At 41.2% G+C, this 27060-nt stretch overlaps 2 protein-coding genes across 4 annotated transcripts in view; both read right to left on the bottom strand.

Moving 5' to 3' along the window:
* Positions 1 to 8638: 8638 nt before the first annotated feature.
* ly6pge (lymphocyte antigen 6 family member pge) lies at positions 8639 to 13189 on the bottom strand. Its single transcript, XM_062463296.1, has 3 exons — positions 12219 to 13189; positions 9891 to 10007; positions 8639 to 9586 (listed from the first exon to the last, which is right to left on the bottom strand). Exons 1-3 carry the CDS (start codon positions 12274 to 12276, stop codon positions 9390 to 9392), a joined length of 372 nt encoding a protein of 123 aa, XP_062319280.1. The 5' UTR covers positions 12277 to 13189; the 3' UTR covers positions 8639 to 9389.
* Positions 13190 to 22107: 8918 nt separating this feature from the next.
* The window catches only part of tacc2 (transforming, acidic coiled-coil containing protein 2), a 36356-nt gene continuing 31403 nt past the window's right edge, over positions 22108 to 27060 (bottom strand). For all 3 annotated transcript variants that reach the window (XM_062463260.1, XM_062463261.1, XM_062463262.1), the window contains 7 exons: positions 26127 to 26270; positions 25949 to 26025; positions 25104 to 25147; positions 23665 to 23825; positions 23480 to 23586; positions 23172 to 23292; positions 22108 to 23024 (listed from right to left, as the gene is read on the bottom strand). In XM_062463260.1, coding sequence (XP_062319244.1) covers positions 22959 to 23024; positions 23172 to 23292; positions 23480 to 23586; positions 23665 to 23825; positions 25104 to 25147; positions 25949 to 26025; positions 26127 to 26270 — 720 coding nt within the window. In that variant the 3' untranslated portion in view covers positions 22108 to 22958. The remainder of the gene's footprint in view (positions 23025 to 23171; positions 23293 to 23479; positions 23587 to 23664; positions 23826 to 25103; positions 25148 to 25948; positions 26026 to 26126; positions 26271 to 27060) is intronic.

Raw genomic sequence — 27060 nt, 5'->3', positions numbered from 1 at the left:
AATTTTGTTTTTGGTGACCCGGAAGTTGTTACTTGGATTTGGTTTTTTCGATTTTGGTTTCTCAATTGAATAACAAGAAAAACAATCGTTTTTCGTTTCTCGTTTTTGGATTCTCAATTGAATAACGGAAAAACGAATAATTTTTGGTTTTTGGTTTATCAATTGAAATATGAAAGAACGAATGATACACGGATTTTTGACGATTTGTCATTATCTTGGATTGTTCGGTTCTTCGAAGCTCATCCTGGACTTGCTGTCATAGCAACAGGTCCGTAAGCTTAAACCTGCTCGGGAGCAGGTTTATTTTATGTAAACACGATTAGATTGAGGCTTTAGCCTACAAGCAGAGGTGATACAGGAAGTCTGTCACAGACATGTCTTGTCCGTTTTTACTACAGGAACCTGTTGCAGAAGGTGCAAGAATAATTAGCAGAATTTAACATGAATTGCTCATTGCGTGATAGATAGGTTCATTAAGCACAGCGCGATATGCTAGCCATGTCGCCGGATCCATAGTAAAAAAATACTTTTGCTGGTGCTACATGGCTAAATGCATGTTTTCAAAACTTGACTAGTTGCATAGCATTGCAACATTTAGATTTGTCTCCAAAGTGGTTTGTGCGCAAAATTGGAGTGACTGATTGGCGGCTCCAAATCCACCCATAAAACACTTTAAACTGACAGCTTAAAAGACAGAAAAAGCAATGTATATCAAAGGGTCATCACACAATGTTTAAATCTTTAAACAAGTCTTTATTAACAATTCACGAAATAATTAAAATATGTAGCCTATATCTAGGCAAACCCTAACCCTATATATATTAAAGTTGTTTTTCAAGTCTATATTGTCATGCGATTTTATTGTTGATTGGCCTACTTCTGTATGTAAATAAATAAATATATATATGTGTATATATATAGACGACACACAAATGCAATTTATTTATACAAAATAACGTGACAAAAGTTATTGAGTCATGCAAAGTTGCTGTAGCTACATTCTATGGTAGCCTTCGACGGCTCTGGTTTAGCTCAACAGCCTGCTAAACATGGCCGTCCCTCTCAACCATTCAGGTGCTATCGACGGCCGTCCATGCTAATCAGGGACGGCACTCTGAACAGCATCGCCGTCCATCGCCGTCCATGCTCTATGCACTCTGAACAGCATCGCCGTCCATGCTATATGCTCCCCCTAGTGACGGCCGTCCATGCTAATCAGGGACGGCACTCTGAACAGCATCGCTGTCCATGCTCTATGCTCCCCCTAGCGACGGCCGTCCATCTAGCGATGGCCGTCCATGCTAATCAGGGACGGCACTCTGAACAGCACCGCCGTCCATCCATCCATGCAAAGATCAAGCAGCCATCGCCGTCCGTCCATGCGAAAACTCCCCCTAGCGAGGACGTCCATACGGACGTCCATGACGCTCTGAGGGATTTAGCCCCTACTGCTCTCCGACCCGAATGGTTCCTGCCTGGTGACGTGGGTGCCTGGTGACGTTGGTTTTTACAAAACATAAAACAGTGACAAGCTCTCAGTAAACTTGGGGGACGTAACATCAAGTAAAAACACATATTATTATTTGCAAGAACACCAAGCAGCATTCTTAAAAAGAACAAATAGAAGAAAAAAGACCTAGGCCTACTAATTAAATAAATACATTAAAATTACAAATAAATAACAATAATCTCAACAGTATGGAAGCAAATCGTTACCAAAATTCAAATGCAAATGCATTTCCAGAAATGCATTTGCATTTTAAGAATGTGGCTGCATTATTTGACTCATAAATGAAATTAGTAATCAATCATCCTATTTGCATTTTAATTTTCTTCTTCAAGAGTGCTCAATCTTTCACTTAATTAAAATGAAAAAGAAATGGACATTTGAGATTTAATTTTCAAAACATGCCCCAGCAAATAGATACCAAAATTTAATTTGAAATGTAGAATTTGAAAATTAAAATGCATTTCCAGAAATGCATTTTCATTTTAAGAACGTGGCTGCAAAATCGTGACCACAATTCAAATTCAAATGCATTTCCAGAAATGCATTTTCATTTTCAAGAACGTGGCTGCAAAATCGTGACCACAATTCAAATTCAAATGCATTTGCAGAAATGCAAAATGAACGAAAAAGCATTCTGAGCGGCGCAGCAGAGTGACGTCAGTAGCCGCTCTTCTTCAGCTCCCTGCTGACCGAGCTACCCATCTTGTTCGGTAGGGAGCGGTGTGCACATCTGCATTGCATTACATTGCAAATGTGCCGGGAAATTGATTGAATTGCCGGGTCTTTAGAGGACGCATCACAGACTGAGCAACTTGACTAAAACAGTGGCAGAGCTACTATTAATGTGTAAATCTGTGACGGCAGAGTATGCAGCCAAGCTCTCTATGACTTGTTCTACTCGGTCACGGGCATCAGACTCAGATATATTATTAGATTCTACCTGTTCAGCTAATTCTAACAGTGTTTGCACAATTTGAGGGGAGCGCCATGGTCTGTGATGCGTCCTCTAAAGCAGCGGTCCCCAACCTTTTTTGCGCCACGGACCGCTTTCATGTAAGACATATTTTCACGGACCGGCAGGACGGACTGGGAGGAAAGATAAGCCCTGGACAGCTGCGATGCTAATGCATGCACATTCTGGGTTTGATGTGATCCTAGTTAGTGACTTCCACACCTAATGCGAGCGCGCAGAGCGCGCGAGAAAAATAGTTTAGCTGATTTGAGCGAAAAATAGTTTTTGGAGTTTTATGTAAAATAAACAGCCGTTTTTTCAATTGACCCATCTTTAAGTTTCTTAGCCTGGTTTTCCATCGTTATATTGTTACTAGCTAGCTTTCGATGTGTCAGTCCCACTGTTGTGTGTGACTATAAGCTACGACAGTGACACCCGAAGTGCGTTCCTTATATACAGTTCAGGCCTATTCCATAATTATGTTTGATTGCTGTCACGGCAGAAAATCCCGCTTGATGTTGGAAATGGAAGCAGGGTTTTCAGTGCTTTAGTGGCGATCTCAGGATAGCCTTCATCCAAAACACCGATAGAGTTGTTGTCTCAAACAGGCTTCATTGAGTGGTAACTATCACTTGTCATGTGTCAAGAGGAAGATACGCGCATGATACCGTTCAATAAAGCCCACAAACTTGCTAAAAAATGAGTAAACACACGTCTTTGCGGAGCTTTTTTGCTCAGGGGAAAAGGCCCGCGGAGAAGGAGAGAATCAGGTCATTTTTCAGAATAAAACGTCTTTCAGACTCTGATAATCAATTAAAAGGAAATAATGTTATTAATTCTTTTTTGTGCGGCCCGGTACGAAATGTCCCACGGACCGGTACCAGTCCGCGGACCGGTGGGCACCGGTTGGGGAACTCTGCTCTAAAGACCCGGCAATTCAATCAATTTCCCGGCACATTTGCAATGTAATGCAATGCAGATGTGCACACCGCTCCCTACCGAACAAGATGGGTAGCTCGGTCAGCAGGGAGCTGAAGAAGAGCGGCTACTGACGTCACTCTGCTGCGCCGCTCAGAATGCTTTTTCGTTCATTTTGCATTTCTGCAAATGCATTTGAATTTGAATTGTGGTCACGATTTTACAGCCACGTTCTTAAAATGAAAATGCATTTCTGGAAATGCATTTTAATTTTCAAATTTTACATTTCAAATTGAATTTTGGTATCTATTTGCTGGGGCATGTTTTGAAAATTAAATCTCAAATGTCTATTTCTTTTTCATTTTAATTAAGTGAAAGATTGAGCACTCTTGAAGAAGAAAATTAAAATGCAAATAGGATGATTGATTACTAATTTCATTTATGAGTCAAATAATGCAGCCACATTCTTAAAATGCAAATGCATTTCTGGAAATGCATTTGCATTTGAATGTTGGTAACGATTTGCTTCCATACAACAGGGGTTAATCCAGATTGATTTAAAGTAATTTAGAGAGCTGTAAGGCACTCCTCTTTTCCAATAGTTTTAAAGAGTAAAATATGATTTTAAAATAATGTTTGAAGGGCACAAAACTTGAAACAACTTCAGCAATTCTATATTTATGTTAAGTTAATAAACCGTACCGATAATCAACATATTGTTACATAAAATAAATCTCTTTGTTTTGCATAAAAACATCTAATTCAACAATGTAATCAGGTATCCCCAGAAGAGGGTTCCTGGTCCACATACCAAGTTTAGTGTCAATGGATCAATGAGTTTCTATGACCTCACTTTCTGTTTGGCTACTTTGCCTCTGATCTCGATTGGCTGTTATGGACAAACTGTTTCGAAAGTCCAAAATCCATCCATCTGATAACTTTTGTGAGGCTTCCTTGGAAGATTGTCTGTGCCATTGCAACAGACGTGGACGCGCCCCGGTCGGAGGTACACTTGGCCGACATTCACCTCACCCAGGATCGAACCCGCCACATCCGATTCCCAAACGCGACCACTACCAGCTACGCCAACGAAAAGCGCGGGTGGCCTGTATGCATCCCTAAGGACTGAGTTTAACCTGAACCTTTAACCTACACAGGCCACACCATTTTTGGGAAGATTGTACAACATTTGTAAAACTGAAATGTATATCATGGAGTGTGTGGGGCAAGTGTGCTCTAGGCGCCAACATGAAACTTGGTGAAAATAATAAGAGGACTGTGTCCAATAAATGTGCCAAATTTCAAAACCTTTTACCATATAGTTCTATGGGCTGCCATTGACTTGGCGGAAGAAGATGATTCTACATAATAATAATAATAAGAAAGGGTAGAAACTCAATGGGTGCTTAAGCAGCTTTGCTGAGTAAATACAATAAAATAATAACATAATTTAAAAGAAATACAAAATATTTAAAGGTTTAAAGGTATATTTAAAGGTGTGCAGAGTATGTAAATACCGTATTTCTTCGAATAAACGCCGCCCTCGACTAAACGCTGCACCAAAAATGAACGTGGTGTAATAAACACCGCAGCGTTTATTCGAAGAAATATGGTAAACAAATAAAAGTAGCCTTACAGATCATGTTAGTTGACATGAGGTGCTGATGAATGGATGAGCAAGTGTTCTGTAACTGAATGATTTTAAAGTATGTATTGTTAAAGGGGTGATTGACTGGGTTTTTGGGGTATTTCACACTGTTCCTTAAGGTCTCCGAATAGGGTATATAACATTGGTTGGACTGAAAATGGCCCGGGTGCTGTTCTATGCCCCCTGATACATCCTCTGAAATTTTCCCGAGAAAAAACGCTAGGTTTTCTCCTTTTATGGTATGCTCATGAATATATAGATGAGCTGCGCGCTGATTGGTTGGTTTACAACGAGTGAAGCTGTAGAGCAAATACGCAACACGGCCAACACTCACTGAAACAACGAAGGTGGAGTTAAATACTTGGACTTGAAATAAATATATGGACTTGAAATAAAAAAGTACAAATAAATATATTGTGTCTACACAACACTGTTTTCAACAGATTGACAAGATCATTTGAAATGATTACGTTAGTTGTTTCCACTTCTGTTGTCGAAGAAAACTGGATTGACTTAGGTTGGTAGAACGTTACAGCTTAGCAACCAAACTATATCGTGATTCAAGTCGATAGCTTCAGCGTCAGTTAGCTAGATAAAAAATAACCTGCCAAAGATCTGGACAAACATGCATTGTGAATTGTAGATTTACATGTACGGGTTAATTATTCGAATGAAACACAGTCAGGAACATGAAATAACGCGTTAGCCCCATTGCCAATAAACTAAATCATCACATATTACATGCTTGTGTTAGCAAGCTAAACTAGTTTAGCTACATGCCTCTTGGTGTTTTCGCTATCTAGCTGTTCTTGCATTCCTTGCAAATCAGCGTTAACCCTTGTGTTATCTTCGGGTCATTCTGACCCATCAGTCATTGTGACCCACCGTCGTATTGCGACAGATTTACTGCATACAAAGACAAAGTGAAGCATTTTCTTTTAACAGCTAGGCTGTCTCAGACCCCCCACATTGCAAAGGTTAAAAGAAAATTATTTTAATTTGTTTTTGTATTGGGTAAAATTGGGTAAACACAACGATGGTTCATTATGAACCTTTGGGTCATGTGACCCGAAGGCAGCACGAGGGTTAATAAAAAGCAGATGAGCTAGTCTAGCTAACATTGACTCGACGGGCATGGCTGATGTTTGTCTATACCGTAGCTCTAGCGTAGAAGATCCCTGTGCAAGCAAACAGGATCGACTTAGCGTTAGGTGGGTAACGTTAGCACTAGCTACAGCTTAGCAAAGAAACTATCGTGATTCAACTCAGCTTCAGTTAGCTCTAGGTATCTTGCTGAAAAATAGATCTGGACAAACATGCATCTTGAATTGTAGATTTACATGACAACACTGGTTATTTATTTGAATGAAACACAGTCAGGAACAAGAAATAACGTTAGCCCCATTGCCAATAAACTCAATCATTACACATTCTACCGATGCTAGATACAGGCAGGATACGTTAGTATTGCTAATAACTGTTAGCGACAACATCATACAGCTTGCGGTTGTGATGAACATAAGGTCGGAACAGCACCTCTTTTCAGCAACAGCTTCATAGCAAATCCTGCTTAACATTGTCCCAGGTTTTCAAAACTCTCCCCGGTGAAATGGTCCGAGCAAATTAATACTTTAGCGTCGTACTTAATTGGGATATTCCCATAGATAAATATCAGCCATGCCTGTCTAGTGTCTTGTTCTTTGGGAAGATGGTGAAAAGTGTCAGGATTCCCGGTACAGTCTGGAACACTGCATTTACGGCGCTCCATTTTCCATATCTTGAAAACCTATTAACTTTCTTATTTGTAATTTCTGTGGAAGTACAGAGCAGCGCGCAGCTAGCTAAAAAAGTGTTGGAGATCTACACGACCTCCGTTTGTTCCTGGACCAGAAAACCAGAGGGTGGGTAAATGTAAATTTTGGGGCGTGACAAAGTTGATGCTGCAAGTTGTGATGTCACAACTTGCCCTGTTTCAAAAGCTAGCATTTGCAAGTTGCAGTTTCAAAAAGTGAAATTTGGATAGGAAAGAGGTTTCAATGTACTTTGAGGTTCACTGTATGTCTATTTTACACACCAAACTGTCATTTTTCAATTATGACAAGGTAAAATCGGTTTTGCAATCAATCGGCCCTTTAAAGATCCCATGACATATGTTTTTGGATGCTTTTATATAAGCCTTAGTCGTCCCCTAATACTGTATCTGAAGTCTCTTTCCCGAAATTCAGCCGTGGTGCAGAATTACAGCAATAGAGCAGTCCCACAATCAGCTTTCCTCAGGACGTGCCGTTTCTGTGTCTGTAGCTTTAAAAGCTATGAGGAAGAAAGAGGCAGGGCTAACTGCCATGCTTCGGTCGTTTGCAAGCCATGATGTCTCGAGGAAAAAACAATATCATGCTTGCACGGTTGTAGCTCATTTTCTCATTGGTGGGCCAAATTCTCTGTGCGGGCAAAGCAGAGAAAGGGGAGGTAACCTTCCTCCTTATGACGACATAAGGAGAGGATTTTCAAAACCGAGCGTTTCAGCTTTCATTTTCTCAAAGGTGGAGAAGAATACCCAGGGCTTGGTTTACACCTCTCGAACTTTCTAGCCACTGGGGGACCAAAGGCAGGCTAGGGGAACTCATATTAATGTTAAATAACCTCCTAAAGTGAATAATTCATGTCATGAGGCCTTTAAGAAAATGCCTCTAAGCCTCTAAAATTCAATGCCTCTAAGCCTTTTCCTGAAGAGGAGTGGTGTGAAGAGGAAGTTGACAAGATGATCAGAGTCCTTAAGTATATTCTGCCCTTTGTGCAGAATTCAGGGTTTATAAATGTCAGAGATCAAACTTAGTTTGCAACCAGTAATTTCTTATACAGAGCGCACAATTGTATCCAGCTGTCTTCATTGCTGGGCTGTTGAACTGCCATACCAAACAGTTATTGAAAAGGTGAGCACACTTTCTATCACTGCCCTGTAGAAGGTTAACATCCTATTCCCAGAAACCTCAAACAGAGGCTTGTATGCATAGTGAGAACATGTTGTATGGACGTGTTTACCCCACTCTCTAGATCACAGAAAGCTCACAACACATTTAAAATACACACATGTTGAGGCTCACAGAATAAAGAAAAATCATTTTTATTAGTTGTATTTACAATGATCTATAAAGTAGAACAATGACCTGCATACAGTAAATCTGTTCTAGCATCATACTGTAACTCTAATACAGCTGGATGCAGCACAATGACTCAGATCTTGCACACTGCTAGATACAGACAGAATACATTACATCATAGAACAGAGAAAGAAAGCTTGAAATGAGTTTCTTTTGATCCAGTGTTTTTAGAAATGTTGGGTGCAAGATACATTTGACTTAACCTATGATTATGGCATTATGTCTTTGTAAGAGTTCCAAAGCTCATTACTGCAGAATGAGAGAAAATACTTAATGTGTGGCATTTAACAAATAGGCTACTTTAGCTGTAGAGTTCCTAGAATGTCAGATTTGTTTATGTTAACTAGTTCCTCTCTCCATCTCCCCCTTGTATCTCCCTTATTCTTGTTCTCAATCTCTCACTCACTCTCTGTCTTTCTCTGTCTCTGTCCCTCTCTCTCATTCTCTCTCTCTCTCTCTCTATCTATTTCTACTTTTCTTAATGTCCCTACAATCATATACTGTGTGAGGAGTAACAGTGAGAGCACTCTTTAAAAGATCATTCTGATAATTCTTTAAACTGCTTGGGGCTGATGAGTGGATTAGCCAAGCACCTGCCCACAGCATCTACAAGGCTTAGGTAGCTTTACAAAGCGCAAGGTGAGTTCCTTCACTTCCAGATTTCACAAATACCCTACACATTAAGTTACAGTCAGAACCCAGTTAAAAGGCTAACAGACCAACCACCACTGGAGCTGTCCATAATCAGCCTACATCTGGTGTGCTACAGTACACTCCTGTACGTAGCATAACGGAACCCAAGTCTGATTTTTTACCATGGGTATTTAAGACTGTCACTGGAGGACCTAACTGTGACAAAACAATATCTTTAGATTGCAGTAGTTTGTGTGTGCATATACAGTATGTGTGTTTGCGTGTATACGTGTGCTATGTGTGTGCATTGTTCTCAGCAATCAACATACTCTAACAAGTTACTGCTGTATAAGGTTAATTTGAGAGTTAAATGGAATTTTAAGGGGCGAGGCATAACACAGTTGTTCCTACATTTCACAGTGAGGAGTGGACAACACTCAAATGTTATTTTGACTACATCATGTTGCCTTACGGATGGTGGGAAGTGGAAAATCCCAAATTTGGACCGTATATAGGAGTCGTTGGCATGGTTCTGGGGGCAGGGGTATGGATGGGAGGATGGTGGCAGGGTTAATTGGAGAGAAGGTGCAGCAGCAAGGGTAGCAGCAGTATCAGGTAGCTGACCCCTCCACCCAGTTTGGAGCCATTGCCTGTCACGTTGCAGTCGTCAGAGAAGCAGCAGTGAACCTTGACTCCAGGTGCCCTGTAGCCTTGGCTGTTGGCCTGGCTGCAGAAGGACTTGTAGGAACAAGACTTCATCACCCCACCTGGGAGACAGAGAGAGACAGCATAGAACACCTCCATCACACCAGGGTTTTGGATTAGATAGTCCTAAATGTACAATACGTAATTGTTGCTAATTCAAGTAATTCAAACACACAGCTAATTAAGATTATTGAATGACTCAACATCAAATCTTCTGTTTACCCCAGAAAGCCCCTCGTCCCCTGCTGTTTCTGAGCTATGGCCAGACAGAGCAGCTTGTTTGCCCAAGCCCACACACACACAGGCATGCACACACACACACACTGTGTATTGATATTAAGACTTATACTACACTGTGTGACTCACTGCCGTGGCCTCGGACAACGGCACATGCGTCTGAGTAGCTGGGACAGATTTTGGAGCCCTGGCGGTTGCAGTCCTCGTCATTAGAGCCCATGCAGGTGTAGCATTGTAAAGCTTCACCTTGAGACAGAGAGTAAGAAGGATTGATATATAGTATACAATATAGTGAAGATATATTACATTTTAAACATGCAACAGGACCCAAATGGTTTATAAAGAATGTGTTACGATTAGAAGCAAGAAAATATAAAAAATACAATCAAACTGGAAATCTGTTAGAGCTGAGGTTGTTAGTATCAGACTAATGTTACATTAGTATCCATCCGATAAAAAACACCATCTCATACATTATCCATCTTTACAGTAGAATGTATTTCAACACCTCACTTACAGTAGGTAAAGAATACAAAATCAAACTAGTCATACAGCTAACAACAAGCCTGATAAAACCAGATTATTGAGTGACATCCAATAATTCAGTGATGGTGGATGAGTGTGTCCTGAATCTGACTGGAGGTGAACACCATCTATTATCGCATTGGTAAAATGCAGTAGCCACTGGACTTCTGATTTACTCTGGTACACATCAAGGCAGTGAGCTCCTGTATACCATACACAGGTTCTCAATCAGTCTCCCTGGTCTTTATACGCCCTTGAAGAAAAGTCAGTAATAGAAAGGCTTGTAAATAACAAACTTACATTTCTGCAACCTCAGTCAGCCTCACGGCCTGACTTATGCTGAGATGGATTGAAAAGCAAAACAATATTTTTTGTGGGTTTTTTGTCTTATGAAAAGCCTAAAAATAAAGTAAATTCAAATTACCACCTCAACTCAAACTCAACCATTACACAAACAAGGTGTTTGTGATGTATGCTGGTTGTAGACCAACTTAGCTACAGTGATGTGACAGGTGTAAGACTCTTGCACTGGAAAACACTTTTTTGTTCACATCTATAATTCATCTAGCTTCCAGCTTCTGATCTAAAACAGCGTTGGTCCCATTGGTACATTTATAGTGTGCATGATAAGTAGACATTACCGTAACTGTCTTATGATATTATAGTAGCCCTTACTTCAATTACAGCAACAAGGTGATAGTCAATCCCATTAATGTACTGTAATTGGTATTGTCTATGGCAACAACCCATAGCTTTCTTTTTGATGTATGATTTTAATGTTGCTTTCATCCATTTGTCTCACATTACCATACAGCAAATACAGTGGATGTAAACTGTACATACACAAGATAGAGTGTTGTCTATTTAGGACAGATGAGACTGCACTTCTTACCTTATTCTCTGAACTCCCTTAGAACTCCTGTGGAAACACTTATTCTCCTCTCAGTTTTATTGTATTTTTTTTTGAAGGAATCAAACAGGATCCAACTCAGAGGGACCAGAGTGAACTACGCTCACCCCGACCTGTCTGATTTGTTTGGACCAAAAACTATTTTCTCAAGCCTTTCTTTGATCAAGTCATCAGACTTGACTGTAGACCAAAACAAAACAGAGTCAATGTTTAGTCCAGAGAGATATTGATCTTCAGGCTGCACCAGGTCCAAGTTTGCATACCCATCAAACCCCTTTGTACGGCTTCAGAATTCCATATCTCCTGTTCTCTAAAGTATATCTTTTTATTGTTTCTATTCCTACAGAATCCAGAAGAAAAACAACAAATTCCTGGTAGCAGAAATTGTCTGTATTTTGGATTTCTAAGCTTGTCTATGGTTTGACATGTAAGTGCCCCCTGCCGTGTCCAGATGACCCCAATCCATCCCTGCAGCTTCAGCAGCCCAGCTCACCACACATGCTTCTGGAATTAGCCCTCAGGCCTATTAGGAGATTAGCTGATGGGATGGCATGCTCGTTAGCAGATGACAGACTGAGATGTTGCAAAATCTCGAAACTCAACTAACAAGACAAACTTAATAAATGTAAGGAATCAATAAAAAGAGAGACTTTCTATTTAAGGTCTAATAAATATCATGTAACACAGAATATAATCAATTAAAATACTGTACAATAACAGGATGGATGTTTCTTATCAAGAAAAAAAGTTATTATTCTACGTTGCATGTTCTCAGATAGAAGCATACAGTCAGCAATTAATAAAAAAGTATTTGGGAGGATAAGGGTCAGAAAACTGAATTAAAGAGGTTGCTCTCTATGTACATTACATTTAAAAAAAGCAAAAGAATGAAGACATATGAAGGACGTAACGAGGAAATATGGATCAAATCAATCAAAAGGTAATATGCTTGTGAGTGAATAAGGGATAGAAAGTCAGAGAAACCGAGACAGTGTGTGAGGGAGAAGGGAGAGATTCCTTACTGTAGGTAGTGAAGAGGATGAGGGAGGCCAGAAGCAGGTAGCACTGGATGGCTCTCATGTTGCTGGTGGTCCGTACTTGTGGCGATCACGGTGAAAAGCAGGTTGTTTGGTGCCAAAGCCCCTTTTTCTTAATCCAAGCTATCACAGAGTTAATACCTCTGCATGTAGGGACTCGGAGATGATCTGCTCCTCCTCTGAGGCACCTCAGCAGACACTAGGGCTTTCCCAAACAGACTAATCAATGGAGAGGCAGGTACAGTACTGACAGCTCATCTTACAGCTACTTTCCTGAACCCTGCCGGTCCTGACTCCGCCTTGTCCTGCCATGCCTTATAACACCCAGCCACACCCCTCTCTCTTCACAGGGCTTTGAAAATGTACTTTCTTAAAGAAATCATAGTGATGTAACTAGAGTTCGTAACATGAGCTGAGGATATCTCTGGCACTGTTTATGTCCAATTTCCTAGTATTGTGATCATGTTCAGCAAGACAGCCTTTGGTCAATCTGCTTTCTCGGTTAAAGTAGAGCAGAAGTGGAATTTCATACCCACAAACCTTAGAAACTCAGGATGCCTGTTTAAAACCAACTTCAAGCTTTGGCTAAAGTCAACATAAATATGTCACCACCAATGGTAGCCTTGCATTTGTTGTATTTATCTTACTGTTTCTATCTCACATTGATGGACTTTTATGAATTGCGATGTCTTATGTAATGTATTTGCTGCTCTGAGGTTGCTTTTTGTCTACCTGGAACAACAATTAACATTGTGATAAAAAACACAATTGTGAGATTTAAGGTACAATACGATGTACGCTGATATTATTAGTACATATACTTTTGCAAACAGTAGTCAATTTTCGCTTGTTGACTAAAGGCCGATTTATAGTACTCCGACTCCGTTACGGACAGACGGAGTCGGACGGATTTGTTGAATTTATAATACTCCGAAGGTTGTGGGTGCTGAAAACATGTACTGTTTAGCTGAAATATGAATTGTAAAAACTTACAGCAATGGCGGTCAAAGGATTCTGTTCGTCTTGTTGGTCACGGCAACCCCGCCCCTGACGCAAGCTGTTCTTAAAGGCCGATATATGCTTCTGCGTTTTTTGAAAAACGGACACATGGGAACGCCCTCGTCCCGTGGAACGCCCTCTACGAGCTCTCCGTCAGCCCTCGGACAGCCTCGGACACCTTGACGTGCACCTCCTGATTTTTCTAATTGTCTGTCGTAATTTCGGAGAGCTACGGAGAGCTACGGAGAGCTATGGAGACCCCCTTGGCTGTGATTGGTCAGTATTAAGAACCGCTTGCGTCAGGGGCGGTTGCCTTAATAAACAGGACGAACAGAATCCTTTGACCGCCATTGCTGTAAGTTTTTAGAATTCATATTTCAGCTAAACAGTACATGTAAATCAGCATCTGAATTAAAATGTGACGAGAAATGGGCAGTTTAGTTGCTGAAAATGTGCACTCGACGACGACTTACAAAAAAACGTTGCGCCACCTACTCTTCTGGCGGTGAATTGTTTTCAGCACCCACAGCCTACGGAGAACCATAAACAAAGTCTATCTGTCCGTATCCGTGCGTATCCGTGCGCCCGCCCATCCGTAAACAGAGCATATTTCGGCCTTAATACGGACCAATCACAGCCAAGGTGTATCCGTAAAATGACGGACGGACGGATAGTCAGGAAAATCAGGAGGTGCACGTACAGCTCTCCTAGGGGCTCGGAGAGGGCGTTCCACGTCCCTGTGTCCGTGAAAACGGAGTAGTATCAATCGGCTTTAATTTGGCCTTGAGGCGTTAGCATAATTATTCTCTGTTGGACATCATATACGACAGCGGTGTGTGATACATCCGTTTTCAATCGTTAAAATAATAAACATGCCTCACATATAAATGAAAGTTTTAGGATTTATTATGGTGTTATATTACTAGTTAACGATTCATGGGTAAAATGTTCATTATATACCTGTAGTCTTAAGCCAGTATAGCTCACTGTAAAGCTGTACGCGACACGGTTTACACACATTTCAACCAGTCCACACGCTCTCACGCCACACCTTGTATTTCTCACTCTCATCGAGAAGGAAACACCAACCAAGTAGTCGGGGGGGGGGAGGGGGGGGTCACAATTTTGGTTGGCCCCACCCAGGGCCGGAGTGGGTAATCGGGAGAATTCCCAGTGGGCCGCTTCACTTTTGGGATGGTCGAGGATTTTTTTGTTGTTGACATTTGTCACGTTAGTCTATCTTCTCTTCAAGTATGCTTCACTTTCCGCATTCTGACACCGCAGCCTCTGCATGGGTTGTACCATGTGAGGGAGTTCTCCCCTCCCAAATAGAGTTGGTTGGATCCATAGCCCGTTTTCTCAGTTTTTTTCTCAAATAGGCTACCGATAGCTGGGCGGGACGGCCCTACCGTAATCATACGTGTCAGGGAGGATGGATGGGAGGAAGAGGCCAGGAGGGGCTGAAAAGGTTGAAAAAAAGAAAGGCATTGGAGGAGGATGCTGCCAAATGTGCCAAGCTTACCGATTCATTTTCGAGAGGAAAAACACAAGTGGCAACTGGTATTGAGAGATATAGGCCTAATGATTAGCATTAGCAACGTAATTGACTTTCTGTGTGGTATTCATCTTTGGAATCTACAAATTTTCCTGAATACAAATCTGTTTAAATCACTCAGATATCTATATCATTTTAAAGTTGACCTGTGTCAAAAAGTGATACGAGAGAAAACTGCATTCAAAGATTTCACTCCACTCCATTTCATTCTAATTCTATTGTGATGCATGAGGGAAACACCAACACTCAACTCGACTGTTTCAAACAGATTGTCAATCTGTTTAAATTAAAGGGGCGATTGATTGCAAAACCGATTTTACCTTGTCATAGTTGAAAAATGACAGTTTGGTGTGTAAAATAGACATACAGTGAACCTCAAAGTCCATTGAAACCTCTTTCCTATCCAAATTTCACTTTTTGAAACTGCAACTTGCAAACGCTAGCTTTTGAAACAGTGCAAGTTGTGACATCACAACTTGCAGCATCAACTTTGTCACGCCCCAATATGTACATTTACCCACCCTCTGGTTTTCTGGTCAAGGAACATAAACGGAGGTCACGTAGATCTCCGACACTTTTTTAGCTAACTGCGCGCTGTTCGGTACTTCCACAGGAATTACAAATAAGAAAGTTAATACGTTTTCAAGATATTGAAAATGGAGCGCTATAAATGCTGTGTTCCAGGCTGTACCGGGAATCCTGACACTTTTCACCATCTTCCCAAAGAACAAGACACTAGACAGGCATGGCTGATGTTTATCTATGGGAATATCCCTATTTATTAATGCTGATTTGCAAGGAATGCAAGAACCGCTAGATAGTGAAAACACCTAGACTGTAGGCATGTAAACTAGTTTAGCTTGCTAACGCAAGAGCATAGGTAGAACGTGTGATGATTTAGCCTAGTTTATTGGCAATGGGGCTAACGTTATTTCATGTTTCATTGAAATAAATAACCCGCGTTGTCATGTAAATCTACAATTCAAGATGCATGTTTGTCCAGATCTATTTTTCAGCAAGATAGCTAGAGCTAACTGAAGCTGAGTTGAATCACGATAGTTTGTTTGCTAAGCTGTAGTGCTAACGTTACCCACCTAAAGCGATCCTGTTTGCTTCGACAACAGAAGTGGAAACAACTAACGTAATCATTTTCAAATGATAGTCAATCTAGTCAATCTGTTGAAAACAGTGTTGTGTAGACACAATAGATGTATTTGTTCGTTTTTATTTCAAGTCTCCACCTTCGTTGTTTCAGTGAGTGCTGTTGGCCGTGTTGCGTCTTTGCTCCGCAGCATCACTCGTTGTTAACCAACCAATCAGCATGCAGCTTATCTATATATTCATGAGCATAACATAAAAGAAGAAAACCTAGCGTTTTTTCCCGGGAAAATTTCACTGGACGTATCGGGGCATAGAACAGCACCCGGGCCATTTTCAGCCCAACCAATGTTACATACCCTATTCGGAGACCTTAAGGAACAGTGTGAAATACCCCAAAAACCCAGTCAATCACCCCTTTAATAACTTCTCAGCAAGTTATTTTTAAGTTTAACAGCCTGACTTCATTGATCAGTTGTTTGGGGCTGCTGCAGCACTCAAAAGAGCAGGCAAACTGAGCATTTGATTTGACATGGCTTGAAACTCTTGCTAGTTAACAACTCCAAAAACCGTTTAAATTAACAGTTGTTCATAAGAAATCATATACTTTTTGTACATTACAATTAAGTTTAGGGTGTTAACCATACAAAATCTCTATTTTGACAGAAAACTTATTTTCGATCCGCCACACAATTCGGCTAATATCGTTGTAGCGTTGTCAACCTATTCGCAAGCAAAATATTAAATGTAATTAAAATCTTAGCCTTTTGGTATACAAAATAAATGGGCCGGTCTTGGGCCTGAAAGCTAAATATTAAATGTAATTAAAATCTTAGCCTTTTTGTATCACCCAATATATGCTACAAAAAAAATTGGGCCGATCTTGGGCCTGAAATTCCCGAGTTGAAAAGTGGCCTCACTCCGGCCCTGGCCCCACCAAATCTCACTCCAAGGTTTTTTGAAAAGTTAGCAGCCCTGGGTTTAGAAAAACTGAATTCTACCGCTGTTTAGGAAGCCAAATGGTGACAGTAAAATCTCAGCACTCCCCTTACTTAAATCAAAATTCCCAGATGAGTTTTTCAATTGGTGAACCAACCTGTCACTCAAATTAGAGCCGATCCCCGTATGAATACCATCCCGTGTGTGGCACTGAGGTTTTCCCATTTTAAGAGGTCTGTAATTGGCTGAGAGTACATTGTGCCATTGGCTACTTAGCTGAACTTCAATGCCACAGCCTAAACTTTATGTCCTTCTGTTCATGAAGGTCTCCTCTACAGGACTGTGAAAACGTCTAACATTTCCCAGTTGTTTTTTTTTTTAATAATCAAGCTTATGTCTGAAGAGTGCCCCTGTTTTAGAGCTATATTTTGAGCGCTGACAAACTTCTTCTCTAGCTCTATCTAGCTAGTTAGCTTGCCACAACCATTCCTCTCCCGGCTTCACTAACAGAATATGGACAGATGTGCTTTGTTTTTGCTCATTTAATTGGATCAACCTCATAATCCGTTAACATATAGTGGAAACGTACATCTACGAATGTGTGGTCTCCAATATACAGTGACTGTGGGGAGGGGCACAAAGGGCACACTTATAAGTGGTATCTTGCTTCCAACTCTTTTTTTAGACAACCTATTCATTTGGAGCAGATAAACATCTAAAAACATGCAAGCTAGTAGGCCTGAAAACTAGGATTGAGAGACGTTGATATAGAGGGAGTATAAGAGAAGCTGACAACGTTGAATGAGTATTTCATTCGTTTTATGTGCAAAGCAACTAAACACCTCTCTATTTGAAAATTAAAAAGGAAAAACAAACATTATGTGACTAGTTTTCTTTATTAAAGGCTTCTCACAGAACAATGGCAACAACAACAAAAATTTAGACTGGAGGGTTTGATGCTTTTCAAGCAGGACCAGTCTTGGTATGGCCATCAGTACACTGACTGTAAAGCACAAGTATGCTACTGTAGTGAATGACGGGGGTAGTTAGGGGAGCGGTCAAGCGCTGCGCTGACAATTAGGCAAGTGGCTGCACCTGTTGAAGGGAGTGTCAAGAGGGATATAAAAGGGAGAAGATCGGTAGGGTGTTGCGTTGGTCTGGGAGCCGTTGTGGTGGATATCGTGGAAATAGAAATACACAGTACGCAATCGGGGGGTGGTGGCGTTCGCAGACCATTTAGGGCTGCCGGCGTGAAGACAGCAAGGGGGGACAGTGCGAGGTTCCTGGCGGGTTAGGGTGACCTAGATAGCGGGGCTATAGGCGTACCCTTGTCCGCTCCCAGCCTGTGGAGGAGGCTCTCCTGCTGTCTTTGGAGCGGCCTCACAAAGCGCAGACCCCAGGGGAGGGTCTCGAACCCCCGGAGAGTTGAGTATATAGGCCTAGTGTTTTTAAACTCTATCCCTTGTTTGTTTTGTATGTAACCGCTTAGGACCAGTTTTAGGGAGGTCGCATTTTAGTCATAGGGCGGCGAGCTAGTGTACCGCGGGAGGCAACGGCGCTCCCGTACAGTAGAGAGACCCCACCAGCGGTCCCGAGACACGCGTGACGTTGCGGTGAAGTGTGGGTGTGATAGCACCGTGTGGCCATTGCTTGCCGTGCCCTAAGCGGATTGTAGCGTGGGTGTGTAGGGTGAGACACGTTTGCCGTGCCCCGTGGGGGTGTTTAAATTAGAGGGGCTGTCCAAGTGACAGACACCTAGGTTGGCCCGGTGGGGGGTTTCTGTGTGCGGGGCTCTGACTACTACCGGAAGATCTGTGTGCCTGGCTCAATGCTCTCTTCTTCTATGAATTCAAATAAAGTAACCTTTTTGTATCTTGAGTGTATCTCTGGCCGAACCTTGTATCTCTCCTATGTCCAGCGGTGTACTCGCACTAGCCATTGACTATCTACGCTCCATAGCGGAGGCAAGGTTTATTACACTACTATAACTAGAGCTGGTTTGTGGGGGCAGAGATCATTTTGTCATTGTCTCCTTTTAATTCAACCTAATCAACACAATAAAGTAGTTGTGTTTTGTCCTTGGTTAATGAATGGACACTGTCAATAAGATGCTTGCATTTGCCTTATTGCACTGATCCAAGTTATCAACTATTGTATGTCTAGCAGAATAATGGCTCTGAGCCCAAACTCTATCAACCTCCTCCCTTGATGTATCATACTCACTCATCATGTCTTTGCTTTATTAAATAATTCTTAAAAGATTGCTACCAATGCTGTAGGCCTATGTTGTAGATGTTGACAACATCTGGTTTGATGCATTTCCAATTGAACTGTTGCCTAGTAAGTAATAAGACACGAACGTTCGATCATAGCTAAATATCAAGCTACATGACATTATCACCCTGGCCTGTGCCTGCGGCATTTTTGTTCTGTAACTAGCCTAGTCGATTTAGTTCTACCAGCTAGCGTGCCAGCTGCTGTACCTCCCGGAAGCTAGCTATAGCTAACAAAAACTGAAAAATGTCTGCACATCAGGGCGACACAGCGGATGTAGCCGGATGTTTTCTGCAATAACGCCACCCTGGGTTGTATTTTTGTCAGCTGTAGCTAGCTATGCAAGTACCAAAATGACTTAATACTTGTTTTCTGAGTCGGTCTCCACTGAACGCAGTTAACACACCAGCTTGTTTTTATTGTACAGGTCTTGTTATGAACGCACGAATCGTGTGAAATCGTGATGTTTCAGTGGATAGCTAGTTAGCTGCATTTTTTCTAGAAATTCTTAAAGATCCTGTAAAGTAAATTCCATGTTTTGCTTCTAAGTACATTATATATGTGTGAAATGAGTTCCTGAAAGCATGTGCAAAGCGCTAAAACTTTGTTGCACTGAAATGTGGAGTTAGACCGAAGAACAGTTTCTCTTCCGTTTTCAGATCAGGTTTTAATGGGCGGAGCCAAAAAATGCCCTATATACGTCATTTCGCCCCATCTACGTCAGATCACTGAATGGCTCCTCCTGCTGTACTGTTATTGTAGCTTACATCAACTAGCTAACTAGCTTCAGGATGTCTCCCACCACCCGCAACTGCCTCTTCCCTGGATGCAAGAACTCCAGCTGCGCTGCAACGCCATTTAAGTTCCCTGTTGAAAATGAAAGGAAAAATAGGTGGATAGATGTTGTGAAGAGCCACGCTCATGGAAATATATAATTAGTGCAAACCGCTAACTTGATATTAGGTTACTCGGTGTAGAATGAGGGTATTTTGGTGAAATGGTAGCTAATGTGCTAGTAGTTGGAGAGCTCACTGTCTGCTGTCTCTACTGTAAATGTTTACTCCTGTGTTACAGCTCAGGGGAATATTTCATTTATATGCATCTGTATGTTCCACTCATTGAACAAATATATTCTGATTCTATACTGTTTTGTTCGGCTTGACGTAGCGTCCATTATCTGGGTCGTAGGTAGCTTACTTGAGAGAGGCGGCGCCTTCCAGCGAGGGGGCCGAGCTTCAGCTCCTTAGACATTTCTGAATTCCTCAAGGTATCCACATTATTTAAGTCTAAAAAATAAGTCTTCATAATATTGTATAAATGCATGGCTCATTACTTTAGTGGAGTTGACAAAAAACTAATTTTAAGCAACTTGTTTGGTCATTTGGGACAGTATGTTTGGTAATTTGGGACACAGACTCATGGGTGTAGATTAATGTATTGAACAATAATTAAACAATTTAAAAAACATTGTAATGGATTTGTTAACCATAAAAAAACTCATTGAACTCCTGCAATGCTCCCTCCATTCTGTTCTCCTTCCACATGTTGTACTTTACTTGCCCTTTACTTTTCCCTGTTTGTTCACTCTCCCTTGCACTTCACTCTCCCTTGGTCTGTCAGTCTCTTTCCTGGGTGCCATTCAATTCCGCAAAATGAATTTGTTTCATAAATGAGAACAATGCAGAAGAGTCTACACCTACATACATTAAAAGTAGGCTAGGTTTGCTTGATAGCTCACTTAATGTGTCGAGACTACCACACAAGGCCTAAATATGCTTTTACTTCAAGGTTTAATAACATGGCCTTTTATTACTAATGTTTCAGGATATTATTGACATAAAATAATCTGACCCAAATTACAAGGCCCACTACACACAGCTCTGATGGTTAGCCTCTAATTCCTTCTGCAAAAGTTTCCTAGGATACATCACTTAGGTTTTGTGTTGTTATAAATGTGACTTTTTCACTTTTAATCAGGTTATTTATGAGCAAACTATTGACACATTTCATTTTATACCCTAAAAATGTTGTCCCAAATTACCTGAAACATGCTGTCCCAATTTACCACACCATGTTTGGTAATTTGGGACACCAAGAAAATGTTCAAATTAAATTAATATAAACATAATTTCAAAAATGTTTATTTTTATTTTAGTACACTATTACATCACACATATTTATGTGTATATATATTACATACACATATTTGCTCAACATTGGTGTCCACATTAAATTGAGCCTATTCATTTTACAGCCTTATATTAAAATCCTCATAAAGCACGTCATTCTTCTCACCTCTTGATTTTCGGGGTCAACTTCTTGTTTGATGCTGACCAGACCCTACTGTGTGATGTCACCTACGTTATATCATGTGACTTTAGTTATGCTTCCTAAGCAATGTATTAGCACCCCTAACTTTACCATAGCATGTTCAAGGCAGAAGTAAAACGCTTTTTCCTTATGCTGTCACAAATTACCTGATGTCCAAATATACCTGAATTCACCCTACATTTTACATTTGAACACTAGATGTTCAATATCTTTAAATTTGACCACAATATGTAGTCATTGTTTTTCAGAGAACTGTATTCTGGTCAGAGTGGAAAAGCCTCTGAAACAGTATTTTATATAAAGTAGGCTGGGGGAGCCAATTTAGTTTTAGACGACATTAGCATTGGCTGTTTTAAGATTATTAGCAGTAGTGATATTAATAGCTTATAATAGCTTATTGTTTAACATAATATCTTTAGGTTAGTGTTTTATACCATTGGGATTGGCCTATTTTATGCTAACCCATGCTTTTACCTCTCAAAGGCCTCATCATACGACAGGAAAACTATGCTCGACTCTTTTTTCACACAAGCAATGCCTGTTACTGTTATTATCCGTCTACAACCTTTGTTCCTATGAACCTGTGTGTAATATCATTGGTGAGGTATGATATCGGATCAGAGGGCTTGATTTATGTTGTGTTGAGCAATGCAAAAAAGACGATGAGTAACAACGGTATGTGTATTGCCATTTTTATTGCACTTTGTAAGCAGATGCTGTGCAGTGTAGCTGTGCACTGTGGACTCAACCCTCTCAGTGAGACACGCCAACCATAGCAGGACTATGACAAATTGATCAAAAAGTAAATTACCCTGCAATCTTAACTGACAATTAGTTTAGTTATATATCAAAATAAAATTTAAGGTAGCTATGACATTAAATTCACATCAACTATCTACAAGATTACACAAGTAAAGCTGTTTGAACTAACAGTAAATTGTATAAAAAATGCAGGTGTGTACTTTTTATCTGCATAATATACAAAAGGAACTATCCATCCACTTCCACATGCAGTTATTCTGGGATAAGGTGTAAAGTCTAAATGTGCCATATACTGTATGTACACACTATCTCTCAGTTTTTTCACAAGTCTTTCATTTTCTCTAAGATACAGTAAGGTGGATAAACAGTCGTTCCCCTCAGTGGCTGTCATGGCAACATAATTCTTATCAACTCATCAACATAAAACTCTTACATATTTTTTTTTTTTTAAGTAACTCACTCACACTTTCTTTCTCTCACACAGTCTCTTTTACGATATGGAATACGTTTCTAAAACCTTTCACTGACCCCTGATACAGGAAACGTATACACATTTACACATCAAAATGTTCAGGGTGAACAGTGAAGTCATTCCAGTGGGTAGGGTACTGTACTATACAGGGAGAAAGTCAAGAGATCGCTCTGGCCAGAGATGTCCATCTATCCAAAGAGCCATTCATGTAATCTCTCTCTTCTTTCGTTCCCCTTTTCCTCCTGTCATCTTCTCTCCTAGGATGACTACACAGAACACAGAAACAGCAGTGCTGCTAGCTCTTTCCCATCTTGGCGATCAGCTCGTCACAGATCTTCGTTAGCTCCTCAATCTCTTTGTTCTAGACAGGAGAGACACAATCAGGAAGTCACCATCCATCATTGACTACAATAGGATATTTTCTGTAGTTAGTATTTAGCATCAAAGTCATGTTGATGATATGGTGTATCTACAAGATTTGCTAATGCAAGGTTCCATCGTGTCTGACCTTCTGCTCCAGTGTACGTTCTAGGGAGTCCACCTTCATCTGCTCTTTCCTCAGACTGGCCTGGTAGGCTGCCTGCTCTTGCTTGGCTTTAGTCCTCACCTGGGCTATGTCTGTATTGGCCCTGCAAAGACACACACATTATCAGTCACATCTAATCACCGTCACGGACTAGGCGATTGAAAGGGTTTTTGAAAAGACTTCCACATAGGAAGGTAGCTATTTTTAGTTAGATTCTCAAGAGTTTGCACACTTGGAACTGTTGTATTCACTGTCATTGGACTGCACATTTATTCTCAGTGTGGACTAACTTGTCAAGTTTCTCCTCAGCATGGATCTTGAGTGCCTGGTAGCGCTGCTCCTCCTTACGGACCCGTGACAGGTACTCCTGGGCACACTTTTTCAGAACCTCTTCATTCTGAAAACACACACACACATTGATCAAATACTGTACCTATGTGTGTGTGTGTGCTTGTGTGTGAATGGCATGGCCCACCTTGCGGAAGCCCTCCAGCACGTCTTTCATCTTCTCGTAGCGGCGGAAAAGATCGGCCAGTGACTTCTCCACTGAGTTGAGGTCTGCCAAAGCCTGGTCCTTCTCTACGATCAACTGCTGGATAGTGTGGTGAGACAATGACTTTTCCTTCTGCTCATCCTCTGATGAAAAGACACACACACACACACAGTTTAGATTGCAGTCCTGGAACTTCACTAATGCACACATACAGGACACACACTATGTGCTCACAGACTATTGTGTGCACCAACTATAATAATCACATAAACAAACACACACTGTACACATACACTCTTTAAACAACTTCACTAAACTGAGTAGATGGGGACCCAGCTATTGACCTCTGCATGAGAGTTTTATTGATCCACAAGTTTCCATGTGAAGCATGCAGACAGAACACAGAACTATGAGAGAAACTAGAGACCAAAAGACTATTTGGAGGTGTCAACATACTGTCAAGGGCGATTGTCTGTTACAACCCTCGATCCCCTTAAGATATATTTTCCATTCCAGTTTAGGAAGAGAATTCTGCTTAACTCTCTAACACCTACTAACTGACTTATTACCTTAGAACCAAAGGGGAGGGCTGATAAGATCAGAAGCAAGTTTCTCACAAGTGAAAGACAAAAATGCAGAGATGTCACAGATATGTAACAGGTAGAGGAGAGTTAGTGTCTCACTCTCTCTCGCTCACTCTCTCTCTGATGGACAGAGATGTGCTGACACAAAATACATAAGAGTATGTGCTACTTACCTGGCATGCCTGATAGGGGGGTGTCAAAGAGTAAGGGGCAACAATGAGAGCAGAACAGAAAAGAAGGGACTGTGTTAAATCAAGCTGGGAGGACTCGTGTGACAAAGCTGTGTGTTAGACAGAAGTCAGAGACTGAGGAAGAGCACTCAGAATTCAAAATATGAACAGGGAGTGGTGCCAGAGACCAGCAGAATGATTTGTTCTGGAACAGAAGTAGAGGTAGAAATAAAAGAAAAAGAGTGCAAGAACGAGATAAGAGGAGGAGATAAGGAGAGACTGACGGAGAAAGACATGTCATTGAGTGAGGGCAACAGGATGTGCTGAAGATAATGCCATGTGGGTTTGAAATTATATGTGGCACAAGAAATTTAATATGAGGATATTTATTTTCAATTTCATCACTATGCAATACCATCCAACCATTTGAACAAAATAGGCAAACAGATAAAAGAGAATAAATTAGACACAACAAACTGTCAAGTAAGGGCTACTGAGGAGCCTCAAGCAAGGTGTATGCTTTTTCTTCACTTGCAAACAATCAACATGTTGTGAAAGGCAGAGGGGGAGTGGGTTAAGTGGATGAAGGGTGTGTGTCTAAAAAGAGATAGTGACTGTGAAACGCTGAGAAACAAGTTATAGCATGTTTCAGAATCTCACCACTCACCTATCATCTGTGCAATAGTCTTCTCATACTCTGCAACGATTCTCCTAACAAACAGAGTTCACATGAATATTAACAAAATGTTGGTTAACAGATTATTGGCAGATGCTGCAATAAACCATGCTATCTGGCAAAGGAGATCACACAGTGCTGTAACAGAGGTGAGTAATATAACTATCTTTAGGCTGGGACTAAGTCTGTCCAGCTTTGTTTTTCCAAGCTGAGTGAGTGGCTTCCTACAGGCAGGAGATCCCTTAACAGTCACCAGCTCGGTGGGCTGCAGGAGGGAGGGAGCACTTGTTTTGGGAAAAGCAGGTTACCATAGAGTTAAGCAACTGGATTAGCAGTGCCTTCCCCTTAGCCTCTTACAGGCTCCTTATCCTGTACCCAATCAGGCTAATGCAGTAAGCTTCTATCTTATCCACACTAACTAGGCCGTAGCCAGATGGACCACCAAACCTCCACTCCCCTAATCCATCATCTTCTCTCCTCCTCTCCCAGCCTCTCCCCTCTGCTTCCTTAACTCCCTTCAACCCCCCTTTGCTTTCCTCCACTCTGCTCCCCTCCTCTTCCTTTCCCTCTCCTCCTCTTCCCAACACCACTCCCCAATTCCCTATCTCACCAGCTACTTGATGGGTGGAGACCTTTCCATGATGATGTCACTGTGATGCATCATCTGAAGTTATTATGAGCCGTCATTCGCACACATGTAAATGCTCAAACAAGCACATGTACACACAGATGCATACAAAAGCAAACAAATGAGAGACATCTGAAACATAAAACACTAAATATGTGGTCCGATGGTGGTCAAGGACATGCAACATGATTGATTACTTTAATCTCACCTCATCTCCACCACTTCCTGATGACTCTCTTCATACTTCCTCTGCCACTCCAACACCTCCTTTTCTTTTGTCACAATCTGTGGCAACAAGAAATCACTGTTTGGAACTGCACTGCATATAATGCATGTAATGTAAAGTAAAAATGTGTGTGTGTGGGTGTGTATATGTGTGTGTTTACCTCTTCCCGTGCAATGCCGAGGGACTGGTCAAGGTCTCGGGGCAGGTAGGGGCTCTCCTGCTGGGTGTAGGCTGGCCTGCTGGTGTAGAGCGAGCCCTCAGACACTGAACTCTCTCTGGGAGATGCTACCTCTCTCTCCCTCTGCTGTTGCAAAGAGCCACACACACACAATTGTTAGACCTGCTACCATAATCTGCACATTGCACATTTCAGCAAATTTAAACCAAAAATTTGTCTGAATTTGACCCATGTCTATAATTCAAAAGCCATCATGGCCACCAAACCACTAGGCAGCATTACAGTCAGTAAGGTAGAGTAGATGCCACACCGCAATCCAAGTATGCAGATGAGGCAGGCTGTGGAGGATGTTCCTGAAGATACAGCAGGGTGTGATTGGATGGAGCCTACATAGGTGCTATTGTTGTTTCCCTGTGATTGGCTAAGACGATCTGCTTGTCTGAATAGCTTGACTGTATTTGGGTCCAAGCATATTTGCATAGGGGAAGGGAAGAATGGCTGGACTTCTATAGAGACCAGTGTTGGGAACGTTACCGAAAATTAGTAATTAGTTACAGTTACTAGTTACTTATTTCAGAAGTAACTGCATTACTTTACTACTTACTGCATAGAAAAGTAATTAGTTACAAGGGAAAGTAACGTTTGCGTTACTTTTAATTCCTGCTTCTATTATCAAATTAACGCACACATATAGTTATAATATTTTAGTGTTGCAATGGCACAGTGTGGGACAAACAAATGTTATATCATTGTATGTTGCTAATTAGTTGCCTGAAGGCAACAAACTCAACTGTTGACATAGGTTGCATGTCTTGACAACATACCTGGCAATCAGTCTGTTTAGTTCTGCCTGGCTTAGAGACTGGAAATACTTCTGTTTAAAATCAAGCCTCGGCTGTTTTGATGAAGTGGCTCC

Source organism: Osmerus eperlanus, chromosome 6 (genome assembly GCF_963692335.1).
Source record: "Osmerus eperlanus chromosome 6, fOsmEpe2.1, whole genome shotgun sequence".
NCBI lineage: Eukaryota > Metazoa > Chordata > Actinopteri > Osmeriformes > Osmeridae > Osmerus > Osmerus eperlanus.
The sequence above is the reverse complement of the archived record's forward strand: the minus strand, read 5'-3'. Positions and strand labels throughout refer to the sequence as shown.

Excerpts from the sequence above, each read along its gene's own strand:
- ly6pge (XM_062463296.1), bottom strand. The coding sequence starts at position 12,276 with ATGAGAGCCATCCAGTGCTACCTGCTTCTGGCCTCCCTCATCCTCTTC. Across the intron at positions 10,008-12,218 it reads CATCCTCTTCACTACCTACA|GTGAAGCTTTACAATGCTAC; the intron begins GTAAGGAATCTC and ends CTCTGTCTCAAG. Across the intron at positions 9,587-9,890 it reads CGTTGTCCGAGGCCACGGCA|GTGGGGTGATGAAGTCTTGT; the intron begins GTGAGTCACACA and ends TCTGTCTCCCAG.